Source organism: Puntigrus tetrazona, chromosome 24 (assembly GCF_018831695.1).
Source record: "Puntigrus tetrazona isolate hp1 chromosome 24, ASM1883169v1, whole genome shotgun sequence".
Classification (NCBI taxonomy): domain Eukaryota; kingdom Metazoa; phylum Chordata; class Actinopteri; order Cypriniformes; family Cyprinidae; genus Puntigrus; species Puntigrus tetrazona.
The window spans coordinates 14,438,992-14,461,041 of record NC_056722.1 but is presented as its reverse complement, the minus strand read 5'-3'; the positions used below and the strand labels follow the sequence as shown (position 1 = coordinate 14,461,041).

Here is a 22,050-nt window from a genome sequence, read left to right as displayed (position 1 = left end):
AAAGTCACATTTGTACCAGGAGAGACAGAATCAGATGGATTAATGGTGAGTTTCTTTTGGAGAAACTTTGGAAAAAGAAAAAAAGCATAAATGGGGTAAAACTTTGCATTAGACATTTCTGTGTAGCTAAAATCAGACTAATTCAGACTTCATTTAAGCACCCACAGACTTCTGTTAAATGAAATAAGTATTCAGATCTCTTACACAAGACTTTAAGCGTCACAGTGCTCTTCACAGGCGAGATATCCGTTGTATTTCTTGGATATGTATCAGTGCAGGTGATGTTTTACCCCATTTGGCTCCATTTCCAGTCTGAAGTAATAGAGGTCTGAATGATTCTTCATGATGTTATAGAAGACAGTTGTGCAGTTCATCTCGCTGAGATTTCCAGTCATCTGTATGTCACTGAATTTGTGTTTTTACTGCTATTAAAAACTTCTAAAACATATCTTTGCATATCCACATCCCATGAATAGATTTTCCCTTCTTACACTTGTCTTCAAAATTAGAGATGTTGAATGTGCAAGGAATCTGCACACAAGAGCCTGTCAGAGCTGTTAGTGTCTGAGGCCTCTCAGCAGAGTACATATCATCAGCTGGAACATAAAAAAACACAATTATGACTTAAAGCATAGAAGGGTAAAGCTCTTAATTAACCTAAAATTATAATAATAAAAAAAAAAACTCAAAACCTTTGACATTGCTAATGGATTATATTTTAATTGAAAATCAGTTTAGTATAAAACGAAATATATATTCCTTCTGGAGAACACCAAATTTGTAACCCTAATTTACAAAATGAATCTCTTTTTAACAAATTGTCAGTCTGATTTGATACCAGGATGGGCATGGTTGTACTTGATTTTTGATTTTTTGTTTGTAGACACACTGGAGCTGTCTTTGGAATTAGTTGCATTTGTCCCGATAATCCTATTGTCTTTGCAAATTTTCCAGACAAGGGCAGATGTGAGGCATATTTTGAATTTAAACATGTATAAACTGCTCCTGTGTCCAACATTATGGCTGTGGTTTTCCCCTCTATTTTATACTCTATTTTGCATAATAGGTTCTTGATTAGCTTGAGTTGTTAACATTGGAAGCTGATTCTCCCCATTAATAGCCGTGATTGGGACCTCCCAAAGGCTTTGCTGGGCCCTGCACTCTACCTCTGTTAGGCTTCGTCCAGTTCTCCCCTCTTCCCCCCTGAGGATACTGTTGCCAAGGATAGGTGGGACAGTCAATTGTATTATGTCCAGGCAGTCCACATGTCCAGCATACTCCTGGAGGACCAGTATAAGGCCTGCCTCTTCCTCTCTTTGGGCATCTTTCACCTGTCTGTAATGGTGACGCATCCCTTCCAGATGCGCTGAATGACTTCTACACACATTTTTAGGCACAGAATAACACAATGGTGAGGAAGTCCATCCCTCATACTAACGACCTGGTACTCTGCAGCATTTTACAACATCTGAAGATTGTTGACTTCAAGAGAGCACAGAGTGACCATTCTCCACTGTCCACGGTCCTCTCTTGCTGTTTGCACTAGTCTGCACACTTTGTACTTTACGTGGTTAAACAGTTTAAACTATAACTAGAAAACAAACGTAGAAAGAAGCTCAAAGAACACCCACACCTCACCAAGGCAAAAGAACAAAGTAAGGAGTTGAAGTGTATTTACAGACCTCAACCTGGGGAATCTGGGTAATGTAGTGCTCCCTGTATGGAAAGGTACTATACAAGAAATTGTAACGTACTAGGAATTATGGGAAATGTAGTTCAAAGGAAAAAAGAGAATTAGGAAAAATTATAAAGAGTCAAAATCTACTGAAATACACATACTGAAAAGCAAAAAGTATTAGCAAGTACACTACCAGCCAAAAGTATTTGAACAGTAAGATTTTTGTTTTTATGTTTTTAAAGTGTCTTCTGCCAAGCCTGGATTAGTTTGATCCAGAATACAGCAAAAGCTGGAATATTGTGATATATCTTTACTTTTTAAACATAATTGCTTTTTATTTTAATGTTTTAAAGTGTAAGTTAGTTCTGTTTGATTCGAAATACAGCAAAAGCAGTAATATCTTGAAAAATTTGATCACCCTAATGGAAGTTCACTTGTGGTTAACACTGCTCGATGGCAGTCTCAAGAGAAGACTCCAATATACCTCTGATGCTGACGACATGACCACAAACCTGAAAATAAAATACAAAAGATATTCTTGTAGTAACAGTGGTAACTCAGTTTTCCTCAGACTAGAAACCTGAAAATATCAAAAGAAGTAACGTTACAAGAAAATACTGTGTAAAATCTCCACTGAAACGGTGGTGTTTCCTAAATGTACTTTATCTCAAAATTTCACCTTAATTTGCTGGTAAGGTTAAATAGCGATTGGCCAGGCGAGCTAACATCAGTCAGAAAGTACAAAATTTGGTTACAGTGTAGGTTTACTCGGTAGCTTAATTAATAAGGCATTGCACTAATAAAAAGCTCAGGTTCAAATCCCATGGAGATATGGTTCAACAAATCTGCATAAAAGGCAGTTGAAATGGCATGGTTGCATACATTTTTCAGTTTTCATTCATCAGTTTTGCATTTGTTTACACTAGCTGGTAGGTTTAGGGTTGGATTTTGTGTAGGGCACATTTACAACACAGCAGAGCATTTCAAGCAATGTAATAACACAGCAATACTTACCAAGATCAAACAAAATAACATTGACGTGTACTAGGCAGAACTGGCAGAACTCGAGAAAGACTTACAGGCTTTAGTTCCTTTTTCACACTGTGGGCTAAATATATGTTCACACAACATGAAGATGGCATTTAGTTAACAGTATGAATTTTTGTAGTGCAGTGTTGCATCCTTGTGTGCCGGTTAGTATTCGTGCCCTTGTATGGTTAATATTTGTGATGAACAGTAAATGTTGCAGGTACCATAATGTAGATAATATACAGTAAGTAACATACAGCTGAAAGAATATAAGTGTGAATTGTATATACTCTCCACTGAAAAGTAAAAAAAATTAACTTTTGTAACAGTTTATTGCCATATTTGTTCTGTTACTGTTTCTATTTGAACAAATCATACGTGTTGGAATGAATGAAGACACTGCCAGTGGTACATCAAAAGTAGTGCAGTGAGGAAGATGGTTTTTATGCTGCGTTTCTTTGAATGTACTGCTCTGTGGTAACTTGTCTCTTGCAAATTGACTCTTATTAGGATATAAATCAGTAGAAAACTGAGTAAACTTGTGTTTGTTATGATGTCTGTGCTTCAGATCCTTCATCATCGTTAGCTCTGTTTCTACACACTCACTCAGGATGGTCCATATTACATTTGGTTTATTTGATGCTAAATATTGTTTTCCCAGCAGAACTTTACCATTGTCATGAACCGGTCCATCAACTTCCATTTACTCAGCACCAGATGTCACCCGCTTACCACATGGACTCTTGCACTACGCTATTTCGGTCTTCAATTCCCATCACCTATTGCACTGACGACACACACAGACCTGATTCCACTCATCAAACGCTGTTGTCCCCTCATTATCCCAATTACAACGAGCAGATAAAAGGTCCAGAATTCATGTCAAGCGTGCTATTTGCATTTGGAATCTGTTCCTGTCAACTCTCAAGATGAGATCCAAAGAGCTGTCACTATCAGTCACTATCATTTGGCTGAAAAAACAAAACAACTACAGATGCAGTGACTACAGATCTTTAGATACTATCAGTCCCATAAGGTATTAGTATTTAGCTTTTATTAGTTCTTTTATAAGAAATAAGCAAGCAAAAAAGTATACTAATACATACTAATACAGTCTTATTTACACAAATTAGGCTATATATAATATCTCCCAAAATCAAACTTTGGCTTGGTTGTGTAGTTGCAGCTCTGTATCATTCTTGAAGAAAAAAAATAATTTCTATTTCTGTTTTCATTTCTACATTGACTTTGTGGTCAGCAGAATTTCTTTTACAATGAAAAAAACTTCTACAATGCTTGAACATCATTGTCTTTTACTGGATATGATAATTTATACTAAAATGACATTCACAAGATCATAAGTTGAAACAGACTATATTTCCAGTCATGTATTTTGTCATTAAGGTTTCTCATAAAATCTCATTGTCATTTTGAAATATTTGTGTTGAGATAATTCTAATTGAACAGTCTACAGACATATACTTGTATAAACCTGTAGACACAGCTTACTTTCTGTAGACCTGACTAAGTAGTTTTGCCAATAATAAGACCATCTGTGAATTTTAGAAAAGAAGAGCTGGAAAACTTATTGATGATCATTCTTTGCATTTTATTAACATTATATAAGGATTATAAGAAAACACAAATCTCTTCTTTATCACATGGCCAACTTTAAAATAAAATAAACCAACAAGGGATTACGACAGGTTACTTAGAGAGTGAAGTTAAAAGTGGCCTAAAAAGCAGAAGTGCTCTCACTGAAGTCATGCTCACAGTACATGAAAATGTGACTAAACCATCACATGATGCCAGCCTCCTCACCACCATCAGTCACAAATTGAATGAATGGCACATATTTATGCTGGATTCATTTTCAAAGTTTCAGTGAATTAGTGATTACTGACAAAGCAATGAATGAGTCAAAAAATGTATATGAGAGCGTCCTTAGTGATTTCATTCAGGAACCGGTCCTGGCCAAACACAGACAAGGCACATTCAGAGCGAGATCTAGTTCAAGAACCAAAAGTTGACCAAATAGTTTACCTAAGAGTGAAAAGTATGTCACCATTTACTCCCCCTTAAGTAGTTCCAAACCTGTAAGAATGTCTTTATTCAGAAAGGAAGGAAGATATTTTGAAAAAAGTTTTTAACCAGGCTGTTTTGGGTCACCATTGACTTCTATAGTAGGAAAAAAATACTATGGAAGTCAGTGGACCTAAAAACTGCACGAAACCTATTCAGTGGACCTACATTTTTCCATCTTAAAAATATATCCAAATTATGACCTATGCTCTCAATATCAAATGCAGAAATGTTAATTCATGCGTTTATGACCTCTAGGTTAGTTTATTGTAATGCTTTACTGGGTGGTTGTTCTGCACGCTTGATAATCAAACTTCATCTAGTCCAAAACAAATATAATATTCATATAGATAATGCAGAAATCGCTAAAGAAATAGGAATTGTGGACACACTCTAGATTTAATCATGAGTAGAGGTCTAAACATTGCATTTATTGTTATTAAGGATGCAGCACTCTCTGCTCACTTCTGTGTTTTCTCTGAGATATTGACCTCTGTTTGTCTTTGCACTGTTTGCACTAGTCTGCACACTTTGCACTTTATGTGGTTAAGACACTGTCTTAGCTCAATATGTGAGTTATTTTGTATTGTGTTGTAAGTGTGACTTCATGTAGCACCAGGTCCTGGAGAAACGTTGTCTCATTTCACTATGTGCTGCACGGCTATATGTAGTTGAAATGACAATAAAAAGCCACTTGACTTGACTTGACTTGTTACCACTGAATCTAGATCAGTCTGTGAGAAGGAGATGCATTACGGAGGCTATATCTTTAACACCAAGCATTTCTGTTGATCTTCTCCTCGATTCATTTAACCTGAAAGTTAAGACTGTAACTGATGAAATTGCTCCAGTGAAATTCTGCTAGAAAAACGGCAGACAGAATCACCATAAACACAACAGCAGTTCAGAGTATAAAAAGTCAATACAGAAAAACTGAGCGGATGTGGGGGAAGAAACTGTAAATTCACTATAGAACATATAAAGACAGCCTTCATGCTTTCAATGTGACGCTAGTCAACCTAGACAGACTTCTTCTCAAACCTCATAGTAGCTTAAACAACACTCGCTCTCTTTTTGCTAGTGATTTCAAAGTTGTGTAGCTAATGACTGATTTTGGGGCTGAACAGTGAACTATATTGTCCTAACTACTGTTGTGTTTTGTTGTTGCATTTATTTAGGTAAATGGCAATACAACCCCTATTTAAGGCAGGGCAAAATTGTACCTAATTGTAGCTACAAATGTTTAATAAGAACATTTCCCTTTTGTGGCCTGCAACTGTTAGCTAACAGTAAACACACAAGAAAATGCTCTGACGAGATGGATTAACGCAGATAAGCTTATGTGAATATGTGGTAAGTTAAAACCGAGAGAGTGAGCAATCACTACTTCAGACTCTGGTCATAATCAAAGATTTCTAAATTAATACATTTTTATATGATGATAGTGTAACATTATACACATCTTTTTCTTTGTAAAACATGATTTAAAACATAAAAGTAACAGAAGGAGGAAGAATGTCCAGTGACGTCTATGGTTTCTGCAAATATCTTCCTGTTTGATGACATTACCCTGTGGGTGTAGTGCAATGACACAACATGAAGCATGTTTTGAAAAAGGCAGTTGCAACAAAAAAAATGTATGCATCTGCTTCTTAGAACTTAAACTACTTTTCTGAGGTAAGAAAATTCATTATAGCACTTTATATATATATATATTTTTTTTTTTACTGATGTAAATGTAAACGTGTTACTGATGAGCTAAGAGATATGTTTTTTTGTTGCTTCGTGATAAAGTGTACTGTCATAAAGTCCAATGTCATCCTCTCTACAAACCCTGATGGCGAGAAACAAGATCTCATGCCTTATTTTCATCAGCTCTGTGCTGGTACTTACTCACTCAGGTTAGTAATAATTGTCGTTATTATGAATTAGGATGAGTATCATTTTAATTTGTACTAATAGGAATTACAAAATAAATACTAATTTCTTCATGACCATGTGTGTTTGTTTTCCAGCTGATAACTTCTCTGCTGAGATGCCTCAGACAGTAACAGCTCTTACAGGCTCTTGCGTGCAGATTCCTTGCGCATTTAACATCTCTAATTTTGAGGACAAACGTAAAAGGGCAAACTCTGTTCATAGGATCTGGCTAAAAAACATATCACAGTATGCAAATCAAAACAGTTTTATAGCTTTTAATAGCAGTAAAAACATCATCAATGGATTCAGTGACATACAAATGACTGGAGATCTCAGCAAGATGAACTGCACAACTATCTTCTATAACATCATGAAGAATCATTCAGACCGTTATTACTTCAGACTGGAAATGGAGCCAAATGTGTTCAGAGCAACATTTAACCCTAGCACAGATAGTTCACAGAAGACTGTGAGGATCCATGTCACAGGTAAATGTCATTTCATACTGAAATCTATTGTGTTACATTTGTTTAAGGTTAGTGGTTAAGGTAAGGTTAATTACATGATATTGATATTACATGAAAAGTCAGGTTTACAAACTGCCTTTTTGAAAAACGCTGTGACATTATAAAACCATGTCTTCTGTGTTAAGAGGTTGCATTTCTTAGCTGACACATAGCAATAATTTAAATAAAAGATACAAAAAAACACATTATTTAAATATTGGCAGCAGTGATTTTACCTTGTGACACAAACAATATAAGTGCAAATGTGCTAAAATGCACCACAACTCTGAAAACCTTCTAACATGACTTGTGCATTGTGCATTTTCCGTTAAGCTGTCTGCCATCATTTGCCCTGTAGATTCACCACAACCTCTTGAACTTAAACCCAGTGGGCTACAGTATGTGATGGAGGGAACTACAGTGAATCTGAGCTGCTCTGCTGAAGCTCCCTGCCCCAGACAACCTCCTACAATCTCCTGGTCAAATATCCCTGAATCTGCCGACATTTCAACACAGTTACAGGAGAAACCTGATAAAACCCAGTCGGTGGTTTCATACGTGACCTTCAAAGCTTCATACAAAGATCACAGGAAGAACATCACCTGCGCTGCTACATATCCAAGAAATACACCTGATGTCTCAACTGTGAAGAGCACCGTGACGCTTAAAGTCCTGTGTAAGAGATCTGGAGGTTTTTTTTGCTTATTTATTACTAATGATCCTTAATGTGAGGACATGAAAAGGTATCAATTGTTAACCCTTATGTGCTTATGTTTCTCTGAAAGTTCCTCCAAAAGAAACTTACTTCACCCTTACTTCTGTTGGCAATAATGTGACACTGACCTGCAAGAGCAAGGCCAGTCCATCAACTGACTTGAACTACACCTGGTACAAATTTGGAGTGGAGATGCCTATAGCTTGGGGAAAAAAATTACATTTAACAGAATCCCAGCATCAAACAGGATCATACTATTGCATCGCACAAAATAAATACGGAAAGCAGTCATCAGAAGAGGCCCGGCGCACAGCTGAAAGTAAATAAAGCACTGTTTTTGTATTTTTATTCAGATGTGCCATGGATCTATGCATTTAAACTTTTACTTTTGTAATCTAGGACAGAGTGGACGTTCTCGTCAGGTGATATATGGCTGCACAGGAGGACTTTTGGTTTTTGTTCTGTTGTCTGCAGTATTTTTTTACCGTAGGAGGTAAATATATAATAACAGGAATGTAGCTCATGTCTATAATATTGTATTTAATAATTGCATGTGTATACATTTACGAATGTTTTTTTTTTTTTTGCAACAGAACAAAGGTTTTAAAACAGGCCAATGTCATAGGAAGTGATCAGGTAATAAGTTTAATAAACAAGATGAGTAGCTTAAACAACAAAAATTGTTCCAAATAAAGTCATAGCAGAACTGACTCAACCATGAACCGTAGCTATTTGATTCCTGGTGAATACATTTTTAACCATTTATTTGAGGGAACGATTCAATAACACAATCGTTTCTTAAAAACTACTTCACTTTCTCTCTCAGGCTGAGGATAAAATGATGGATATCTACGCTAACAATGCCACTGTGCTCGGCATGAATGACAAGAAGAAGGAAACTGGTGATCTCCACTATGGTGAAATAGACTTCTCCAAACTCCAGAGGGGTCACAAGACGAGAGAACACTTAAACACTGGCCTAGAGACAGAGTATTCTGAGCTTCAAGTGACAGAGAGAACGAGACAAATCAAAGGTGCTCAGCAAACGGACATCATTTATGCTCAGGTGCAAAAAAAGTGATTTTTGCTCATGTTAAACGTTGGGCCTGTGACTCTCTCAGCCATGGAAAGTCAGCACTTTTCACAAGTGTTATTTTTACATTATTACTGCTGCACGGTTGACTCATCACAGTTTCTCTCCACCCTTTTGCAGCAAACTAGCTTCAGAAAAATAAGCACAAGGTTTTAGCGCTATAGATTTAGCCATATTCGCCTGTATATATATAATGTACATATAATGTAGATTTGAGTTGTTTCCAAATACATTAAATGCCATTAAAGTGGTTTCCATATATTCCATTGATATCAACATGGCATTTGAGCATTTAAACTTTGCCAAAACATTTCCATACATGTAATTTTCTTTGATTTACTAAATTGAGTTTTACAATTTGTATTTTGTTTTATAGTCTTTATCTGCTGTCTGCACCTAAACGTTTCTCTTTTCAATATACTCATTTTTTTTTCTTATATTTTTATTATTATTCTTATATATAAATCTTTTTTAAGCATTAAAGTGTGTTTGGCGTTCAGCAAAATTGAGCAGTATGCGTTTGGGACTACAACCCTAAATTCTGGACTTTTTTTAACCTTGTATTTTTCACTTAATGATGCACTAAATGTTCTCTAAAGGAAATATCTGGACTGCAACAGGCCAATTTCACTTTATTTAGCGAGCATTAACAACGTTAAGCTGATAAATGTAAGCATTATAAACTTAGGACATTCAGAGTATATGTAGTTCATGGTATTTTGCTTAGACAGCATAGTCACATTTCTGGACTTTGTTATTGTTTTTTGTCTCAAGCCATGTGCTATCTGTGCCCTACCTTCCCTTCGTGTTTAATTGTTTAATTGTCTTCAGCTGTGTCTTTGTTAATTTAGTTAATATCCTGTGTCTTTGTATTCCGTTTGTCGGATTGTCAATGTCCCTGCTCGATGTCTTTACTCAAAGTCTATACCGGTTTTTGTTCACGAGGTCTATTCGTGGTTTTTGTTCTGCCTGCCTGTATTTGTATATTTATTTTTCCCGTTTTGGATTAAATCTATTTGAGTTTATTTACGCCTCGAGTGCGCTCAGTAACAACAGTAACAACATGTTTGTACGTATTGAAAGCATTTAATATTAGGCTATTTTGGTGCAGGGGAAAAAAAATGCAGTTACAATTTACAATGTACAAAAATTAAATGTAAAGTTAAGAGTTTATGGAGTTATTCAAAACAGGCAGATATTCTCTGCATACATACTGCAAGCGGTAAACCAAGAGTGGTCTCATAGAGTTATTATAACTCTTTGATTATTTTTAATGTAACAATGCATGCAAATCCTGGTCCGTAACATTTGGGTGCAGATCATTCACAATCGGTGACACTTGAGGATTACAGCTGCTCTCCTTTTCTTTGGTTTCGCAGCTCTCCTCGCAGTCTTCCTTGCGCTTCAGGATTTCCCTGTAGTTTGAAAACGCATCATATATAGCAGGCCTGTCATCAGACCTTGCTAGGACATTAATAGTCATGCGTTGGGCCCATGCGATGCATATTGGTCTGCCCAATTGGTCCAAAAGGCCTGAATATCGCACGCAGCAATTGTTCGGTGACATCTGGGTGCAAATCACTGGCAAGCAATGATGAAACATGGTCATTAGATTTTTGGCTGCCCACAACTGAAGTCCAATTGTAGGACATTGCCATTTATGATTATGCTTTAGTCAGATTAACCTTATAAACCGACTAGTGACATCTAACGTGACATCATTCTCCACAGTATCTCAGTATCTAAGACACGCATTAAAAACTGACATATTGTTATTCTTGTTACATGATCGAAAAAATATAATAAAAAAAATAATAAATTCAACGTAATGTCTCAATAAATGTCCTTATGTGTTGATAAGAGACTTTCGTATGAATCCTTTATTTGGGTATGAGCGACCCCTGCTGGCGAAGAGCGTCTGGAAGCTCAAAATTACTGAAACGCTGAATTTGTATTATTTAACGTTTAAATAGTTTTGTAATTAATATATTAATTGCTTAATTGTTTTTGTGGTTCAGGTATTGTATTTGTGGTACATTTACTGTATGTTCATAGAACATGTCTGACTCGAGAAAACCGGTGGAGTTTAAACTGTGAAATAACACAGAGCTTGAAGAAAATTCCTATTCATTTTTGCTGTTTTCCATCCTATTTGCTATCCTTTAATGTTTTATGCTTTATACAATAAACTATAATAAATAAACAAATAAATGAATGTTAATGTTATGTTTGAATAAAAGCATCTGTGTAAATGCAATGTTGAAATTAATATTATGTACATTATAGACAAAATATTGTTAATATTTTCGCCAGCCATTGCATGAGTGTTTTTCCTGAATGGAAATCGAGTGATGTTTTAATTATCCATGACGGCTGCTAAATTAAAATTAAAGTTAAAAATTAAAGTTAAATACTAGTAGGCCTATACTGTTTTAGCATGTTATCTAATAATTCAGAAATCAGAAAATCACTTGCTTCATTATATCATTTATGAATGACTTTTTTTCTTTTTTTTACTATGGTTTTAAAATGTGGCCTTAACTAAAAAGTTAGTTTCTGTCACTGTCAAGGACTACTTCTATATTGCATTAAATGCTTTTTTAATACAAAAATGTTAAAATATTATTACATACTTTTTTTCTTATTATTTGCAGTTTGTGTTAATCATTCTATAAATGTATAGTGTGATAATATAGCAGCTCAGTAAGTCATTTGTGTATGTTGCTAACAAAAGATCTAATGATGTGCAATACCACAAAACTCGTATTTAATGTTGAATTGACTCTATTATTTTGTATTTCAGGACAGGGTGTGGACCCATGATTGCTGGCTGTGTGGGAAGAGTTTTGCTCTCATTTAGTTTGAGGTAAATTTAGCTTTCTTTTGAATTATAGTGTTCATCAGGATTTTGTAGCACACTAGCTACAGAAAAAAAGGACAAAGTGTGCTTATTACGACGAGTGCTGAAGATTTTGCCATAGGTGGTAAAGAACCGTAGATGCAGTCAGTTATAATGTAGGTTTTTAATAGTTTAACAATACACCCAGGAACAGTAAAAAATTATATGCCATTGTATAAGATGTTTTCCATATTTTTTATTCAATTTATAATTGATTAATGTTTAGATTTAAAACATTATATCAGTTTTAATACTATATTATAAAGTTTACATACTGAATCTCCTTTGATAATGTCCTGTTCAAAACGGAGCGGATGCTGTAAACGTGAGATTTATGGCATACTGCATGAAGTGAAGAGGTAACTGTAGTATCAGTTTAATCTTTGTCTACGAATGGCAGTTTATTACATCTGATCCGATACAATCCGAGTGACGCACATGACAAGGTTTAGTTTAGAGTTGTATTTTATTCAGTCAGCTCATGTAAAAACATGCACACATTCAACGACTGAGACTTCTTTGGTCTGGATCTTTCAACCCTAGCTCAACCTGATTCATATCAATCATATTCCACTTATAAATGGCAAAATCTTTGGAAATAAAACTTCAGCTAACTATATATATATATATATATATATATATATATATATATATATATATATATATTGAAGAGGCTGTGGTCTTGCTTAAACAGTAAAATAATCTAAAAGGCAATTTGGGACATAGTTTGTAAACATTAAATAGAAACTTCTACTGTAAGATAAAATAAGGCACCTAGGTATTGATACCACCGATGGCATCGTGTGAACTTTTTGGTTTTGTGTTTCTCAGGCGCAGCCTTCACTGCAGTGCAACAGTCACATTAAAACAGATACCTCCACCTCAACTCATCCCACTTTTCACACCCTCACTCTCTCCTCCAGCGCCCTCAGCTCTCCTTCCACTTGCGCAGGCAGATCGGCTCCAACCTGCTGGGTGAAGTAGGTCCGAAGCTCCTGTGTTTCCTTCTGCCAGAAGGGTTTGGGCAGGTCAAAGAGGGCACCCATATCGATATTCCCACCCAGGCCTTCTGTGTTTATGGCACCGTTTTGTGGAATCCATCCCACGATGCTTTTAGCGGCAGCCTCGTCTTCGCTGGTTCGGCCGCATCGTTTGAAGATCCACTCGAGGACGCGGGCGTTTTCTCCAAACCCTGGCCACAAGAAAGAACCGGTCTTCTGGTCTTTCCGGAACCAATTGACGTGGAAGATCTTGGGGAGTTGGGTCTGGCCCTCGCGTGTCTCCATACTCAACCAGTGGGCCAGGTAGTCTCCGAAGTTGTAACCGAAGAAAGGACGCATGGCGAAGGGGTCATGCATGATTACTTTACCTAAAGAAAATGAAGCATTTCAATTATAATGTGTAAATATAAAAAGCGACATTAATTGTCAGTAAGTAGTGTACACTTCTATGGAGAAATGAGAGTTTGTACCTTTATGTTCAGCAGCAGCTGTGGATTCGGATCTCATGGCTGCTCCCACAAACACACCGTGACGCCAGTTAAAGGACTCGTACACCAAAGGCACACCTAGGAAAAAAAGACAGGTACGTTTTAAGGTATAAATGTATAACATATGTCTGTGATACAGTTACTGTGCTGTAGAAAGTTTGGAAAGAAGGCTGCATTTATTTGATTGAAAATGCAGTAACAATGGCATTATTGTGAAATAATATTACAGCATAACCGCTTTTTGTTTTCATTTATTGAAAATGCAATTCATCCCTGTGATGGCAAAGTGCAGCATTTACGTGAAATTACTTCTTTTGGTACATTTATACTTTATAATTTTATTATAAAAATATATTTTTACATAGATATATTTTTATAATTTAAATTTATGTCTTGTAATTGGTAATCTTATTCAAAATCTGAACATTTACTTCTGCTCTGGAATGGCATTTCTTTTCTGACTGGCTGTCAATTTTATTATGTAAATGAACTAAAAAACGAATTAAAAGTGATTCCAATTATATTTGTGCCAAGTGCGGACTTTTATCATTATTGTCATAGTTACTGTCCTTGGTATGAACCAGTTATCAAGATACAGAGTCTCAAGATACTATTCTGGTTTTTATTAATATTTAATATTAATATTTTCTACTTGTCGTGTTTGTGTTTTTATTTTACTTCATGTAACAAATGTTTTGATTTGTGGTTTTATTGTGATTGGGCCTTAAAATGATTGATTTCATACATAGTATGTACCTTTTTTATGTTTTGATTCAGTGATACTACCCACCTTCTGGTCTTCTTCCGCCAAATACAATGGCATCGATGGGGACGCCCTCATCACTTTCCCAGAGTGGGTCTATGATGGGGCACTGGCCAGCTGGGGCACAAAACCTGGAGTTGGGGTGAGCACACAGTGTAGAATCACCTGAGAAACACAAATAGATTTAGGTTTATATACAGGTTTATATAAAACCGTTGCAGAACAAGAATATAAATGTTTCTTCGATATTTAGTAAACAATCTTACCGTACTTCCAGGATTTTCCATGCCAGTCTGTGAGTTTGATTCCAGGCGCAGGTGGTTCCAGCCCCTCCCACCAAACTCCCCCGTCGCTGGTCTCTCCCACGTTAGTGAACACGGTGTTACTGGAGATGGTTGCCATGGCGTGAGGGTTTGTCTTCAGGGACGTCCCAGGGGCAACTCCAAAGAAACCATTTTCTGGATTAATGGCTCTGAGTTTACCTGGTGAAGCAAGTCAAAATCCACCGCAGCCTCCGTTGAAAACATCGAACCTCAGTATCACAATCAAAACTATACGATAAAACCGTTTCTCGGGAACTGGGCTTTTTGTTTACACACAGCCATTATTCCTATTTTAATTAGTTCACTTTCTGCTGCCCAATAAAAATGCTAAAATAAAAGATACGGTGTCATTTCCTGGCCGCCCATAAACACACACTTGTCGTGCTGTGTCAACAGATGCATATGTTGTCTAGGACAAGTCGTATTTCTCACCCCGGCTGTCAAATTTCATCCAGGCGATGTCATCTCCCACACACTCCACCTTCCAGCCCGGCAGTGCTGGTTTCATCATGGCCAGGTTCGTTTTCCCACAAGCGCTCGGGAACGCTGCTGCAATGTACCGTTTAACACCCTGCGGATTTGTGATTCCCAGAATCTGGTAGAGAAAGAAACACAGATGTTTTACAAATGATGACTCCAGCTAAAAGACACACACAATTACTTGATCGATATGGCTAATATATAATATATAAGGTTGTAAGCATTCAGCTCTAATGTGTTATTATAGGGGCTGAGCAAGACAAATCTGGGAATTCTGTCTGATGTCCCGTACCAGCATGTGTTCGGCCAACCAGCCCTCGTCTTTGGCAATGCGTGAGGCGATACGAAGAGCGAAGCACTTCTTTCCGAGGAGCGAGTTTCCACCGTAACCGCTGCCGAAAGACAAGATCTGTCTGGTGTCAGGAAGATGTGAGATCAGCACCTTGTCCGGGTTACAAGGCCAGCTGTTTACTAGAGGGGCTGTACGGGAACAGCAGAGAAAGAGAAGGCATTGACGAGAAAATAAAGTATATACAGTACGTTTTTAATACATTTATTTAGCAAGGACACAATAAATTGACCGGAAGTAAAGACATAATGTTGCAAAAATGAATGGTGTTCCTTTAAACTTCAAAGAATCCTGATGAAATGCATTATGGTTTCGACAAAAAATATATATATATATATATATATATATATATATATATATATATATATATATATATATATATGTTTTTACTAATAATATTTCACAAAACAGCTACTGTTTTATTGTATTTTTTATCAAATAAATGCAGGCTTGGTGAGCATGAGCCTTTTTTTGAAAACATCAATAAAAGCTTACTGACTCCAACTTTAGAAAGGTAATGTAATTAGCCAAATAATATTATAAATAATAAACAATATGTGACAAATATACTTTATCATAATCAATCATTTCAAGGAACTGGTGAAATTTATTTTATTTGATTGATTGAGTCACATGTACATTAAAATATATCAGTAAGGTACCTTTGAGTGGTAAAGGTCGGCCCAGAGAGTGCTGGCAGCGCACAAACTCGGCCCCCTCGGCTAGTTTCTCCAGCACCGGTGTCCCCATGCGTGTCATGACGCCCATGCTAGCCACGACATATGGAGAATCTGTCACCTGAACACCAAACTTGGCGAGAGAAGAGTTCACAGGGCCCATACTGAAGGGGATCACATACATAGTACGTCCTATGGAGGAAAGGAAAGACACAAATATTAGAGAGATGTTCCTTTCAGTGTCCCAGACTATCCTACTGGAGTGTGTGGACTGTTCAACAGTTTGATGAATATTCCGATTTTAAAATAATGACATGATTCTAATGACAGAATTATGTGCAAAGTGATTAGATATTATGTCTGTTTGCTTCACACAATAAACATTGTTCTATTTCTGTCCATAGAAAGGAGGTGCGGCAACAAACTGAATTTGATTTAAGAGAGCTCTGGTTTATGTACATTTACTACTGATCACGGCAGCAGTTATTCATCAAATAACGATCAGATAATGGAGAAAAGCATTATAACCGGGCAAATATCCAGCAGCACAATATAGACAAGTGCTCTATCAGCATTTTAAAGAGCTGATTCAGATCCCTGGATTTCAGCGGTGTCATTATTACTGAACATATTTATTAAAATACTGTTATATTTTATGTTTTAGTAAAAGTTTTATTCATTCATCTATAAAATAATATTAAATATATGTATATAATATAAATAACATTTGTAATATTATTTAATATCATTACTGATAAAGTTATTGTGGTTTGAGTAACACACACCTGCCATGCAGCCGGGAAAGCGGTCCTCTCTGGCTTTCTGAAAGTCTTCCTCACTCATCCAGCTGCCAAGCTGGGACTTAGCGCCTCCGGTGGGAATGGGAATAGTGTCTCTTTGGTCCTTAGTGACAATCACAGTTTTGCTCTCCACACGAGCCACATCCTTAGGATCAGTACGTGCCAGCCAACTGCACACAGAAACAGAGTAAAAATTTAAATCAGGATTAAGGCAGTGTAAAATCATTCATATCATCATCAGTATTGGTACAAAAAAAAAAAAACGAATGATGAGACGATAAAGTGCTTACCAGTTTTGGTATTTGGTGAGTTTCTTCACCATGCCTTCTTTCTCCAGGTTGGCCAGGATGTCTGCTGTCTCCTCTGGAGTGCCTGTGACCACGTGCACTTTAGCCGGTTTACATTCAGCCACAGCGCCCGACACGAACTCAGACACCGACGGGGGCAGCGATGGGATGGAGGCGAGAGACCGCACACCCACTGAAGCTGTACTGATGGCATTTCTCCTGTACGGACGCACAAACGTCAGTACATACAGATATGGTTTGTAAATAGCATGCATCTGGTGCTGTCAAACGAATAATCGCATTTAATCGCATCCGAGGTTTTCTTTACATATGTGTGTGTATTGTGTATATTTATTACGTATAAATACACACACATATTTTTCTTATATGTGTACACGTATGTGTGTGTATTTATACAAACATAATATACACACTACACACACATATACATATAATTCATTGCGATACTTTTCAGGTTTTAGTTAGTTATCCATGTACATATTTCGCAAAAAATTACGCAGTAACATCAACACACCAGCAGGAGGCGACAAAGTCACTGCCTTTATGAGTCGTGAATCGTTTACTCAGAAGATTTGTTCAAAACATTGATTCATTCAAGAACAAAACGACTGAAATCGTTCAAAATCACCCATTCGCACATGATCGAAACAGGACGACTGTGTGTTGCTCATAGACTCGCGATATTTATCAAAGAACATAAAATACCTTAAAAAGACACTTTGATGTTTATTCTGCTATAATGAAGACTATAACGTCCTAGAACTATTTTCCCTGGAACAAGAATAGGCTGACCGTACTGCATGCGAAATGTACGTTACTCAGTATCATCTGTTAATTTATTGAACTAAGCATCAATTATAAACAATAATTGTCCAACATTTTTAAATGAGTTCTCTCAGCCCAATCTAAACCGGAAGCCACCTTGTGTTTCAACATTAAAGTAAGCTATTTGCAGTAAACGTGCTAGCCTTCCAAGCTGTTCCAAGTAAATAATAACGAGGAAAAAATGTATTTGCGGCAAATGTATTTGCACTACAAACAAGTGCTTTTATGATTACTATAATTAATGTAATATGGTAATTAGCAGTAATAACAAGCAAAACGACGGACTGTGATAACGCCTTTAACGGTCATCAGCATCGTAAACACTCAAAAGTTTTTCATATTTGTATTTTTTAAAACTCTAGTTACATATATAACACTATTCTTTGTACTGTGTTACCTTTGCATCATTTGCTAATGCTAATGTGAGGGTGTTGCTAATGCAGTGTCTATGTGAGAGACGATCGTTTGCTCTTTTGACTGTCGTTATCAGTCTCTCTCATTTTTTCCCCTTTTATTAAAAGACATGAAAACACGACGTTCTTTTGCTATATGAGCGAAAGGGAATGCAAAAAATACTGAGAAACCCAGAAATGTGGAAAGGGTCCATTGACCGTTTTTGTACAGCTAAAATAACTAGAAGGCAATTACATTATCATTACAGGAAGTCATTACTGCAAAAATGTAATTGCTTATATGTTTAAAAATAAGGTGGATAATATAATGCAATTCAGTGTAAACTCTAAGCTAAAGACTGTAGATAATGTATAAGGTGGATGATCTATGTAATGACATGTTGCATTATGATGAATGAAGGTAATGTTATATTTGAGCTGTCAGCATGTCATTATGAACGCTGCATCATCATAACCACTAAATGTACTTTAACACAGATCTTTGCCCATAACTGAAAGATAAGTGATTAAGAAGTTGCAAGACTAATTAGTGTCCTTTGGAATGAAAGGCGCCACATATACTGTACTACACTGAAAAGTGGTATCGAAAGAAAATCGGAAATTGCACATTAAATAAAACCTTTTTTTTTTTTTAAATAGAAACATTCTTGCACATCATGCTCCAATAATGTGTTTTATGCACAACTATAACTTCAAAGGTTTGCAGCCCACTTCAGATTTGACATTTTTAGTTACTTTTTTCCTGCAAAATATATATTTTTTAATCAATGACTACATTTTCTCCATTTACAGCAAGTAACTGATTGTACTTTTAATTTACAATATTAAGCCATGGTCATAGCTTTGATTAATTTGATTTGATTCAATGCACAAACTGATGAATGCATGCCATCTCTAAATCCCTAAACTGAATACAATGCATGATGGCAAAAAAATACAGAATGGGGAGGAGAAGAGGATACTCTCAATTGTTATTTCTTACATGAAATCAGATAGAATTACGGACGGAAACAGAGAAAGCTAACGAAAGGAAGTTCAGTAAGCAAAAAATAGCAAACAAACCCAAAACAGAACAAAGGTTTCATGATATACGAGAGACTTTGTTCATGCCATTCAATCCTCTACTTTCTGAACTAAAATATGGGTCAAATCGTTTGAGACCAGCTTGTCATTCTTTAACAGTGTTCGTGAGCTGAGCACAGTCAGCGCATTCAATTAACAACACGGCTCGTGACTGCAAGGCCTCTTGGCTATAATTAAGAGAATATTTGAAGGATAGCAAAAAAAAAAATCCTTGCCTTTACCCTTTGACTCGGTTCGGCACAAACCCCCACCCTAATTGCCACACTCTCTACCCCATAATTCCCCTCTATTGTTTTCCAAAGCCGTAAAATGTATACAAACTCAACCAGAACAAAGTCTGCGAGTCTATCACGGTTTTGACCCCCGTGATCCCTGACTTTCATCAATAACCGCTGAGCTTTAACCCGTCAATTATTGTGGGCAGCCGAACACACCCCCACAGGAACCAACCAATCAGATGGCCACCTTGGCATTCACTCCCCTCCCCTCCCCTCAGAGTCTGGTTAAACTGGGTACGGCCACTTCAAGCACACTATGTTCATGCATGAACACAAAACACACGTAACCATTTGAAAAAGGTGTAAAATAATAACACTCGGGGGGCAAAAGGGTGCCTTTCTTTTCAAACCTCGTGCATGCGTTAGTGCTATACCTCAAGGGTGTTTCAGTAAAAAAAAAAACTAACCTGTTAAACAAGTTAGTAGACACTTACACTCAAAACACATACATATACATCAGTTTAACAATCAGTTCCTGGTATCATGCATCTCGTGGGGTAAAGTTTAGCTAGTGGAGACGTTCACACTGTGCATATTTACTTGAAGTCCTGTGCTGATGTAATCACTCCTTCTGGTGAGAGATCGACAGAGCAGATATACATACAATAAAATGGGATTTAGCAAGGATCTGCATGGATATCTTTTGTTCAACATCATTGTAGTCACATTGTTATGGATCCATAAATATATACCAAATACTGGTTTGACATCTGACTCAGATATGCTCGACTTTGCTTTTGTGGCAAAAGACGATGGGTTATTTGTTCATTCGTAACCTGTTTTTCCGACTCTGTATACATAGTGATACTCATTTCTCTACGTGACTTACGTTGCTGCATTCCTGTACGTGACACTCTCAATGACACCAGTTTCAGATTAATAGTGACATGTAATATGTGGCAAATGTCATAATTTGGTAACACCAGACCGCTACAACTCTATCAAAGATCATTATTACGGACTTCTGCAGTTTAGTGCCTCCCTAAAACAAGAGAGGTGATACCGTAACTGTACAGGGTGTTGACAAATGTTTTACAGAACGGTTTAAGTCTGATTAAATATATGATCTCACGAGAAACTGTACAACAAGGATGTTTACCCAAGAAAGATAGGGGTGTGATGTTATATTGAATAGACTGCAGGAAAGCAATAAACCTTGACCTTTAACTCTCTGTTTTACTCTATTTAGCTACAACCAGAAAATAAATGTAATGATCTGAATAATGTATGAAAATAATAGCAATTTGCTTTAAATATTCCAGTGTAAATACATATATATACAATTATATATATATATATACAATTATATATATATATATATATATATATATATATATATATATATATAAGATTTATATATACTATATAAAAGGACACTCACCTCCTTAGTACTCCAAGCAACAGGCAGGACATCTTTGGAGCAAATAAAAGTTGTGGAGCAAACAACCGAAATTTTAACTAAAATACAATAAAGCAATATAAGAGGGGTGGCTTGTTCCTCTTCAGTCTTCAGTCTTGTGCACCTCTCATATCAGACTGGTGAGTGTGATAGTCCAGCTCTTGAGGTAGACTAGAGTAAAGTAAGACCCTTGCACTGTAACACGTGTAACTTATCATCAGCTGATCCCACCCTCAGCTCAGATCGCGCACTAATAACGACGAACAGCCCGAGGTGTCTCAACAATAAATAAAGCTTTGCGCTGACAAACTTCCTAGTCGAATAACATTTTAAAAGTTCTATATTTTCCTATTAAATGCGCGCGCTTCCAATAAAACACGACAGAGTGGGAAAACTAGCCGTTGCATTTCAGTGAAGAAGCTCTAGATCGACGCCTCCCGATTCATCGAAGTCAATCAAATCGGGCGAATCGCGAGGATTCGGATCAGTTCGCGGTCCGCCGGCTGACGCAAGCGCGCTTCGGTTCCTGTAGTCGGAGGAGTCGCTCGACGCCGGCTGCAAAAACGCGGTTGTGCGACGTTGCGTAGACGCGAATCTTATTTTTAAAGGTTCTTTATCGAGTTCAGAGGTCACACGAGCGTCGTCGCGGTGTGCTTCGTGTTAAGTCAGCAGATGTCGTTAAAAGTTGAGCGTGGACATCGTAAAAGGCGGAAGCTCACTGGGTGACGTCGCTCCATTCATCACGGCTCGAGAGACACTGACAGCGTATGGCGTTCAGAAATGTAAATATGAAGGGAATAGGGCCCTGTTTTCTGAGTTTAGAAATTCAACAGGAGCTGCCCTTACGAAAATAAACCAAGGTTTTGTTACAAAACAAACAAACAAAAAAAAAAAAAACACGGCAACCAGAAATTAACCATGGTTTTGCCACACTTGGTGTT

General features: G+C 36.9%; 2 protein-coding genes across 2 annotated transcripts; one reads left to right on the top strand and one right to left on the bottom strand.

Annotated features, from left to right (window-relative positions):
* Positions 1-6,360: 6,360 nt before the first annotated feature.
* si:dkeyp-28d2.4 (myelin-associated glycoprotein) lies at positions 6,361-12,605 on the top strand. Its single transcript, XM_043226438.1, has 8 exons — positions 6,361-6,466; positions 6,584-6,690; positions 6,805-7,197; positions 7,574-7,891; positions 8,001-8,249; positions 8,330-8,423; positions 8,524-8,566; positions 8,757-12,605. The coding sequence occupies exons 2-8, from the start codon at positions 6,603-6,605 to the stop codon at positions 9,009-9,011; spliced, it is 1,440 nt and encodes a 479-aa protein (XP_043082373.1). The 5' UTR covers positions 6,361-6,466; positions 6,584-6,602; the 3' UTR covers positions 9,012-12,605.
* On the bottom strand, positions 12,370-21,814 carry pck2 (phosphoenolpyruvate carboxykinase 2 (mitochondrial)). The gene is made up of 10 exons (XM_043226437.1): positions 21,092-21,814; positions 17,094-17,309; positions 16,789-16,973; positions 15,989-16,195; positions 15,270-15,457; positions 14,930-15,092; positions 14,441-14,656; positions 14,202-14,339; positions 13,394-13,489; positions 12,370-13,291 (listed from the first exon to the last, which is right to left on the bottom strand). Exons 1-10 carry the CDS (start codon positions 21,121-21,123, stop codon positions 12,822-12,824), a joined length of 1,911 nt encoding a protein of 636 aa, XP_043082372.1. The 5' UTR covers positions 21,124-21,814; the 3' UTR covers positions 12,370-12,821.
* Positions 21,815-22,050: the final 236 nt, after the last annotated feature.